Here is a 9,799-nt window from a genome sequence, read left to right on the forward strand (position 1 = left end):
CATAGATGAAGAGGTGCTGCTCTGCTACAAGATAGACAAACTTTACTTTCAGATGTTGAGCTAAATGTTCCCAAGTTAAACATGGGGTTTGTCTCATCATCCTTTGTCTGATTTATGTTTTCAAAAGATCAATATCTTTCATGAGTTTTGATCAATGTCTGGTTTAGCTTTGTTTCACCTCTCCCTTAAAATGTCAGCAGTCAGGCGAGGCACTGAAATTGCAACATGTGCCTTGATATGCACCAACATGTTCACATTTTTGTCAGACATTGTCAATTTGGCTCTTTTATTACATTTAATGAAGACCAGTTTAGTTTTGTTTCATTGGTTTCCTCTGATTATCTTTCTACTTACCATTTTTGTTCCAAATACACATCTTAATTGTTGCTGTTTAAAAATCCTAGTTTTCTAATTACCACATCTGCAATGAATCGGTTGTTTCTTGCCTAGTACATTCTGTACCAGGTCTTTCACTCCCTTCTGGTAAATCTCTGAATTAGCATCAGGAAAACATAAACTCTAACATCAGAAACACAACTATGTAACAAAGGATTTTTTTGTGAAAGACTCAAAAGTCACAATAATGCCTGTTCAGTTTCTTGTTGACATCAATACAGAACAAACCAATCAAATGACATCCAGATGTCTGACAGCCAATGTACTGGTGTTCAAAGGTAGCCTCCAAGTGAAAAAAAGGATGGTTGTGGGTAACAGACAGGCTGGTGTGAGTACTTCAGAACCAACTGATCTAATTTTATTTTCACACAATCATTTCAGAAAAAGTATCTAGGGAGTGACAGTTGGGAGGATGAAAATGTCTTGATGTCAAGGTTAGGAGGAGATAGGACAGATACAAAGGCAACAGTAGCTCAAATAGCAATAAATTATCTGGAATACCATCTCTAAATGCATCCCAACTGTTGCCCATTTTGAAGCAGATGGTTTACAGCTCCAGATGTTTACTCTGACCGCAACTCCTGCCAGCTACAAATAGAAAATGAAGGCTACAAAATGCCTGGGCTCATTAAACTTGGACAAAAAGAAGAAAAATAGTTGCTGTTTGGAAGAGTCTTCATCTGCAACGTTTAGGTGGTCAGAATTTGGCATAAACAACATAAAGACAGAATCATCCTGTCTTGTTAAGAGTCAGGGGACCTAATACTGTGTCTTGTCACCTGTGTCTTGTCACAGAGATCTATTTTTGTGTTCTCATAGTCCCAAATGAGGATTTTTAAACTGCTATGGCCTGGTTAAGATGTTTTGATATCAAGTCTGTGGTGGCCTTCCAAACCTTTCCAATAAAGGCTGTAGGTGGCAACCTGTGGTTTGGTTCTTCATGCTCTTCAAGCTTGATTGTTTGAAAAAATATATATATATTATTTCTTGCAAAAATATAGACAAAACAATTACTAAAAACCTCTTAATATGAAAGTTAACTTAATCTGATGTGTCAAGTTCAAAAAGAGGTCAAAAAAGCCATTTTACAAAAACTTCCTGTCATCAGACCAGATATTTGCCAAACAAAACAAATCACACCTAACGTTTGGTCCAACAGTTACCGAAGTACGCTACTATTCCACGTATAAAAATTAAAAAGAAAAACTAAATTAATAGAACTTACAATTTACAAAAATTCAACATAAATGGCTACAACACATATCCATCCCTTGATGACCTCAGTGTCACAAAGCTCTGACGATAGAACATCAGATCTCATTCAGTTGTTGTGGAATGCTGTGGAATGGGAGATGTGGATCTACAGTTGTCAAATCTTCAGCAAAACTATAATGCCATCATGTCAATATGGACTAATATTTTTGTGGCTTAACCTCCAATAGAAATAATTTTGTATTTTCAATAAGGTATTACTTTCAAAAACCCAGTAGTGAAGCAGAAAGGTTTACCCCTGACATTTAGCCACAGCAGTCCTTATATGATGGATTTGCCTCTAACAACCTTTAGATTCAAAAATGAATCCATGTCCTTTACAATAAGGACATTAATTTTTACCCCACTCCCTTCTACTTCTCTTGTCTGTCATCCTAAACTTCATCTTTTTTTGTTATGTAATAGTTTCATATAAAATATGTATCAGCCTTTCTGTGGTAGGAACGCCTGTCATTTTTGGTTCGTCAAGGGGGAACATGTCCACCAGTGGAGCGTGTCAGTGGATTAGATTTTCCAAACAAGACAAGCCACATACACACAGTTGGATTCAGGACACAAACAGACGTGGCATTTACAAGAAGCAAAATTTGCCCTTTGAGTATGAGAACCTACAGCATTTAAAAGGCAGCTTCGTAACATCTGTGCACATACTAGTCGTTTTATGATTATGAAAATTACCTTCAGAAGAAATTTGAAATCAGATGTGGATTTCCTCCATGCCTATATTGCTGTGTCTGAGTGAATGGTGTAAGAGGGTGCAAAGTGTCTATAAAGTGTCTGCAGATCCTGTGGGTCTAAATTTGTCTGGAACAGAATAGACAAGACAAAATTGTGCCTCAAGCAGCACATTTTGCTTTAACCACCAACTCTTTCACTGTACATGTTGATAGACCACAGAGAACTATTTATGTGTTCTCATACCTATAATTCAGAATGGCAATTGAAAGTTAAGTTCCAAAGTGGAGCAAGTTGCACACATGATGGATCTATTTTATTGGCACTGACATCACCCAACATAAGTGGTATTTCCTCTTGGTTGTGGATGGAATGCCAGCATTGAATTGAATTACTTTATGGTTCATGTTATGTACATTAGCAGCTGCTTTAGCCATTTCTGGTTCTTCAATATGTTTTTGGTGCATTGAAAGAAATTCTAAAGATCAGATTGACATGGGAGTGGTTGATAAAGATTCTGTTTAATTAACCTTCTAAAATGTCAGAGATGTTTTTTTAAAAAACAAATTTGCACATATTGTTAGCATAAATGTTAAAAAAAATGACTGTGAAGCAAATAACATTAACATCAGCCTTAGCAACATAACCTATTTGAAAATTAAGATGGTGAATGTGGCAAATGGTTCATCTAAATGTTAGTATATTGTCTAGGGAGTTGTGTCAACCTCCACAATGATCAGACAGGAAAATACTCAGAATTATTGAAAACAAAAGCTAAAATAGTCTCTTGTTAGCTCCAACATCTCCACATAATTTTATATGTAGTATCTATGTGACAAAACTGGTATTTCTTTTCTTTTACATGACACTTTTTCAAATTAATTTGTTATTTTTTTTTACCCCATCTGTACCCCACTGAGAGGTTGATAAAATTGTTACAAATATTTGTCCAGCATAGTTTAATCGTAGGTGATCTAAATAAGCTCGGAAATGTGCAGATTTTATTCTCCTTTTGCTTTTTTTTTTTCTGTTGACATCATAGCTGGTTAAGAGTTGACTTCTGGAGCATTTTCAATAGAAATATTTTCTTGGATAGACATAATGACAATAAGTAGCTGAAAAATGCTAAAACAACATTACAAAGTAAAAATCTTCGTAAAAATGCTTAAACAATAGCCAAATCTTTCTAAGAAGACAAAGAAACCAGAACTAGTGCATTAGATTTTTCAACCAGCGTATAGTGTGAGTCAGCAAGCTTTTTCGGAAATTACTGAACACATGATACCAGATCCCAGGAAGGACTACAGATGTTCTGCATAGAACAAACAATCAGCTTTACATCTTGTCCATGTCTTGTCCCCAGCAGGTTGAATCACACTCTGAGCCTGATCCTGCCTGACGTTACTTCCTGGAGTTTTTCCTTTCAACTGTTTCACTATGACAAAAGCAACTAAAAATGTCACTTTTATATGAGCTAAAATTTGTTCAGTGGTCAGTGTTTTTATCTCTTAGCATTAACTATGTTTTTAAATTATTTCTGATAGTTTTCTAAAACTACATAACAGTTTGACTTTATTTTTCTCAGTGTGCCTTGTTCAAACATTTATGTCGAACAAGCTAAGACAATGACATTTTGCAGCTCACTACTGTGGACAAAAAGAAAAAGATTGAACAAGGCAATTTGTGTAATTATGCATTCTGTCTCATTCTAAAATATTGGTCATGTGTTAAGTTTAAGTCTCCTGCTTGACTGCATCTATCCTTTGATGTTTGCAGTACCTTAGACATTTGAATTGTTAGAAGTGATGCATGGTTCAGTCTTTTGACACCTTTGTAAGAAAGTGTCAGGGAAAAACCCTCATGGGGTAATTCACACATTAAAGCCGACATGTTTCCTTGTCATCAGTTACAAAAATGGTGTGCATGTGTAAAACAAGCTTCAGACTCATTTAACTGTTTTTCATCCCAGGAATCCACTCAATTAAAATGTATATTAACCTGTAATGCATTTACAGCAGCCAGATCTAATAATTAACTAATAAACTGATATTTCTTCTCAGAATTCACTTAGACATTCACACTCACCTGCAATGGTGCTGACAAAACCTGGTTTGATGGAGTCAAGTGTGAATGCAGGTCAAATCATTTGAGTAATGAGCAGTGCAGTCAAGTCTCCACCTCTCTGTCCTTCTGAAAAAAAAAAATGTCTCTCTGATGGTGACACACCAAACAGCAGCTTACAACTCCAGAGCATCTCAGCTTCTGTCCGATGTCTAGATCAAAGTGGGGCTGCTCTCCTCCTGCTTGCATAACAATACTCTAGACAGATCCCATGCTGCAGTGGCTGCATGTGCATCAGACCACTTTAGCCACAAGGCGCGCTCTCTGCCTTTTAAATGGACCTGGCATCGTTCCAGTCTACTTCCTTTAGAACAAAAGTGCTGAGCTAAAATTGGGCTGTATACCTGATGGAATACTCAAACTGTCCTCTGCTATTTTTTCCCTTTTTTTCCCTTCTTTTTAATCCCTGCCTCTTTAAAACTGTCACCGAAGCATTGAGGGCTGCGTATGCATCTTTTCCATCCTGAGTCACTGCCAGAACCAGTGAACTGGACTAATTTGAATTGTCACTGCATGTTTGTAGCCGGCTGCCTACAGGGTACAGGCTGCCTCACCGCGAACCTCAGTGAGAATCTGGGCCAAATGGGAACAGATTCAGAGGTGTCAGTTCAGGAATAAAAGACTGACAGGAACTATGATGTGTTGAATTCACAGTCTTTTTTGTTAGATCTTCAAAGTAAGAATTACAATCTGTGACTAAGAGAATCCCCCTATGTGAGTGCTGTGGGAAAATATTATAAAATGACTCAACTTAGGAGAGAGTTTAAAGCAAGGACATGTGCTGGAACAAATTTATTGTGTGCCAGGAGCAACAAAATGATACACATGGTGGTGCGAAGATAAGCCAACGGGTGGTTTGTTGGTGTGACATGATTTAGTCAAAGCTCAATCGAGAAATTTGTGCTTTTGGCTAAATCTCTTTCCAGGATGACTAAAGTCTGTGGAGCCTGTTGCAATTTGAAAATAATCACTTTACTTCTGAGAGGATATAAAAAAGGATTACAGGAAAAAAAGTGCAAAGGATATTCAAAAACATGAAAATTATCTGCACACACTTAATATTGTTTCTATTTGACCTTGGAATTCAAATTCTTTCCCTTATCAGTAGAGCTAATGCACAGGCCACAGCTAAATCACTGCATAATTAAAGGGGCTCAGATAAGTAATCAGCAGGTCTGAAGGGAGGTACAAAGTGTACAAGTGAAGTGATAAGAAATCTCTGATTCTTCACTGTTCTCTCTGCATACTAACTGTGTTTTTCATGCTTCGATGCTCGGGTGTTTTGTTTTGGTTAATAAACCCTGTCGTCTTTTGCATCAACAGCACAAGTGACACACACCAAAATAGAAAGAGCTGGAGGAATCAGTGTATAGGGTGTGTCTCAGCACCAATAAAATCTAATCCTAGGCCACATCTGACCTCTACTGACTAATTTATGGAATTGCATTCTTGGTCCACTCTATGGTCAGCAGAGGAGGAGGAGTCAAACAGAGCAGTAAACCTCAAACTATCTGAAGCAGACAGACAGAAAGGGTCATTCTCTGCAGACATCCATACAATGAAAACAACCATTGTTCTGCCCAAGGCTAGTAGTTAGTAGTATGCCTTAATAATTTAGTTTAAAAGAAACTTATACAGTGTTGGTTTAACTGTATTTTATTTTGAAGGGGCATTTTAAGGTAGCAGTGCATTGTGGGTAGCAGAGGCAGTGGCAGTTGGAACAGGTGCTTGCGGAAAGAAAGCCTGCATATTAATGTACAAACTTCGCCTCCTGTGTCGTTAACCTTTTCCAACACCTCCGAAAGCAATGGCTGTAAGTTTAATCTGTGTTCTGTTGGTGTTATATGTTTTATTAGAATTTATTTAGAGATCGTTTCTCCAAAGCGTTTTTCCAGTAATTAGTCATGTCCCAATCATTTTTTTTTTTTGCATTGTAATAGGGTGACCAGACGTCCTCTTTTTCCCGGACTGTGGCAAGCCGTTTTAACATAAATTCGGTTTCGTCTGACTATCCGTAATTACATTCTAGATATCTAAAATTGCATTTTGACTAGACAAAACTACATTTTGACTATCCGGAATGGTAATTTAAGATATCTGTATTTACATTCTGACTAGGAAGAATAATAATTCAAGATATCTTCAATTTCATTTTGACTAGTCAAAATTCCTTTCAAGATATCTCATATGACGTCATCGGATTCGTCATTAGAAGGGTCACACATCCGTAATTATAATTTAAGATATCTCGAACGTAATTATGACTAGTCAGAATTACAATTTTAGATATCTGAATTAAGAGATTGCGTGTAAGCCCCTCTTTGGCTGTACTGAGCTGTCCAAACAATTGCCTGAACAAATTCAATGGCGCTGGCAGTTTTGGACAAAATTGTAAGAAAATGCCACAATATAGAAAGAGCTCTTCAGTATGGGATATGCGGAGAGCGCGATTTTATTGTATTGATATTAATATTCCGCAGCCCGGGCCAGTTCAAGTAATAACCAGATGTAGTTTTTATACTGTGGTAAAGCTATCTGCCTTTTCGGAAATTATAGTAAAGCCAGCCAGCTCTTGATTTTGACATACTACACGGCACTACACCCATCCTTTAGCTCCTCTGAAAATAAAAGCGCACCCCGGTTCATGTCTGATTCACACTTTAAGTTGCTTTCCAGCGTCTATAAAAGTTGAAAGCTTTGTGTTCATGCATTTGTAACAGGAAATTATGTATATCAAAATAAATTTATACACAGTGTGAAATGCATAGTGTCACCTTTAGGAGATACAGGGACACTTGCAGAGGATAGACAGATATAGACAAACAGAAAAAAACAGATGTATAAAGTAAACATTATGCTAAGACCACCTAAAATATGATTCGATTTTAAAATATGATTCTATTTTAGGTGGTCGAGGTAGACCAGTTATTCATATTATAAAAGAGCAGATCGACTTTCATTTGGCCCAAGGTGGGGCTTTGTGGTCCATGGTGGCATCAATGGATGTTCTCGCTTAGTTACCTACTTGAACTGCAGCACAGACAATCACATCTCAACAGTGCTATTTCATTTTCTCAAGGCAACAGGCCTCTATGGTTTACCTTCTAGAGTGAGGTCAGACCATAGTGGAGAAAATGTGGCACTGGTGATGAACGTCGGAGTCATCTAACTGGGGAATCCATCCATAATCAGAGTTGAGCGTCTTTGGAGGGATGTGGTTTTACATGTTCTGGAACCATTTTATAGCACATTTTATAATCTTAAAGATTCAGCCCTCTTGGATCCCAGCAATGATGTGCACAAACTTTCTCTTCACATAGTTTTTCTTCCTGAGAGTCAAAGCCGACTGGAACAATTCAGAAAGGCGTGGAACCACCATTCCTTGCATACAGAAAACAATAAAACACCAACAGAAATCTGCACTGAACGGATGTTGGCAAACAGCACAGCAACTAACAACGTGTTTGGTGAAACTTCCAGCTAATCAGAGACTCTGCAACAGCATGGCCTTTGGCCACTACCAACCACTGATGCTGAAGAGGTTCCTAGCGTAGTTGTAGAACCACCTCGGACCAGGCTCAGTCGGCACCGACCTCAGTCATTTAATCTTGCAGTCAATCATATTTCAGATCTGAAGGAGAAATACCAGGCCTGTTGTGCAGAAACTGCAAATGCTTTATTGATTTAAATACATGTCACAGAACATTTGATCAAATGCATTGTTCTAAAGATACAATTACTACAAATAAAACTCGGAATTGACATGAGTAGGTAACCTTTCAGATTTAATTATAAATGTTAAGGTGTTTAAAGATATGACAAATTAATTACACATTCTGGAGAGCAATTGAGCAGTGTTCATTACCAGAGACCTTTTGATTTGCAGTGTGGCTTAAATGTACACCTTTAAATTGTGAAACCAAAAAGTGGTTAAAAAGACTCCTATTCTTTGCAAAAAACAAGAGAAGCCAATATTGTATTTACATTCCAATATTTCGGCCATTACATTACCTTTACTATAACTTGCTTTAAAATACTTAACTTTTCAAAACATTCCAACTCTATTTTAAAAGAAATGCTTATTACAGTTATTAGCTGATTATGCAACACCAAAGGTAGGTCCCTGCAGCACCCCGTCTGTCATGTACTTTGTGAAAGACTCATAGTCTGGGTGTACAGGAAGGCAGAGTACTATCAGGCAAGTATTTGCTTCTGGGAAGACTCTGTTAGCCTCATGGAGGAATTCAATTTGTGGACGATGGGGAAAGCCCAGTGGAGGTACAGTGGATGCTCCAGAAGCAAACTCCAGTATCATTCCAAGGGTAATGGGACTGCAATTCTCCTTCTGAAAGACAAAATGTTGAAATTATGACCTTTGTAATAAAGTATCCAGTGTGTACTCTTAAAGACATGGAAGAAAATGTGTCAAATGTCTGTCCTTGTTCCTCCTCAATCTTGTTATATTGGTGATGACATTGCATTTCTTGTAAGTAAATATAAATCAAAACATTTTGAAGACAAACCATGACTAAGCATGATCATTGTAAATAGTATGTAAAAGTATGCATTTATGCAACAAATTACCCAATATACTGTATATTCACTGGTAAAAGACAGACAATTTGTTATGGCAGCTTAACAAAACGACATTCCAGTAAAGAGACTTTTCTAGTAATTTAACAGTTTTTGGTGTCACTAGTCATTTAAAAAGTTTGCCTTTACACTCAAACTATGATTACTTGTTCTTGGACAGTGGTGATAAGTCGGTCACTTGATGGTTCTTTCAATTGCCTAAAACATGAGAACTAAAGCTAAACTAAAATGTGAGTAGCAACGACAACAAATTATGATAACTAAAATGTTAACTCACATTTTCTTGGTCTGCTAAAAAAGACTCTTCATACTCTTCGTCTTGCTGGGACCACAGAGATCGCCAATCTAGAAGTGTACAGCACAGAGATTGTTAAAGTCAACATCAGAAATAAGTTATAAAACAAAAATGCATATATTGTTTTTTAAATTAATGACCTGCTCTTCCTCCAAATGTTGTCTGTTGGTACTCTCTCAACCTCTGGAGAGACATCCTGTACTTCTGGTGCAGTTGAGGGTTCTGCAAACAAACTCCTGGACATTGCTGAGGTTGACAGGTTTCCTAGACATGGCCAAGACATTTCAAATTATAGTGGAAGATATTACTTTGGATGTACCACACTACATAAAATTATTTTTGTGTAAAAAACAATCATACGTGTGACACATCTGCTCGTGGCAAAATGTAGGATCTGCTTTTGCCAACCTTTTCCTTCAGCTCCCTTACAGAATTCACTTGTAATTT

General features: G+C 37.2%; 2 protein-coding genes across 12 annotated transcripts in view; both read right to left on the reverse strand.

The window, feature by feature from the left end:
• Positions 1–4,575, reverse strand: part of nav1b (neuron navigator 1b) — a 64,284-nt gene extending 59,709 nt beyond the window's left edge. For all 11 annotated transcript variants that reach the window (XM_044121005.1, XM_044121004.1, XM_044121003.1 and 8 more), the window contains exon 1: positions 4,429–4,575. The gene's annotated coding sequence lies outside the window, so the exon portion shown is untranslated. The remainder of the gene's footprint in view (positions 1–4,428) is intronic.
• A 2,815-nt stretch (positions 4,576–7,390) lies between these two features.
• On the reverse strand, positions 7,391–9,799 carry LOC122833477 (G2/M phase-specific E3 ubiquitin-protein ligase-like). The gene is made up of 3 exons (XM_044121056.1): positions 9,493–9,799; positions 9,335–9,402; positions 7,391–8,809 (listed from the first exon to the last, which is right to left on the reverse strand). Exons 1-3 carry the CDS (start codon positions 9,545–9,547, stop codon positions 8,564–8,566), a joined length of 369 nt encoding a protein of 122 aa, XP_043976991.1. The 5' UTR covers positions 9,548–9,799; the 3' UTR covers positions 7,391–8,563.

Source organism: Gambusia affinis, linkage group LG07, assembly GCF_019740435.1.
Source record: "Gambusia affinis linkage group LG07, SWU_Gaff_1.0, whole genome shotgun sequence".
Classification (NCBI taxonomy): domain Eukaryota; kingdom Metazoa; phylum Chordata; class Actinopteri; order Cyprinodontiformes; family Poeciliidae; genus Gambusia; species Gambusia affinis.

What these genes read in the sequence shown, in the direction of transcription:
- LOC122833477 (XM_044121056.1), bottom strand. Translation starts at nt 9,547, where the DNA reads ATGTCTCTCCAGAGGTTGAGAGAGTACCAACAGACAACATTTGGAGGA. An exon ending in AACATTTGGAGGAAGAGCAG is followed by an intron (nt 9,403 to 9,492) that starts GTCATTAATTTA and finishes GTACACTTCTAG; the next exon opens with ATTGGCGATCTCTGTGGTCC. An exon ending in TTTTAGCAGACCAAGAAAAT is followed by an intron (nt 8,810 to 9,334) that starts GTGAGTTAACAT and finishes TTTGTCTTTCAG; the next exon opens with AAGGAGAATTGCAGTCCCAT.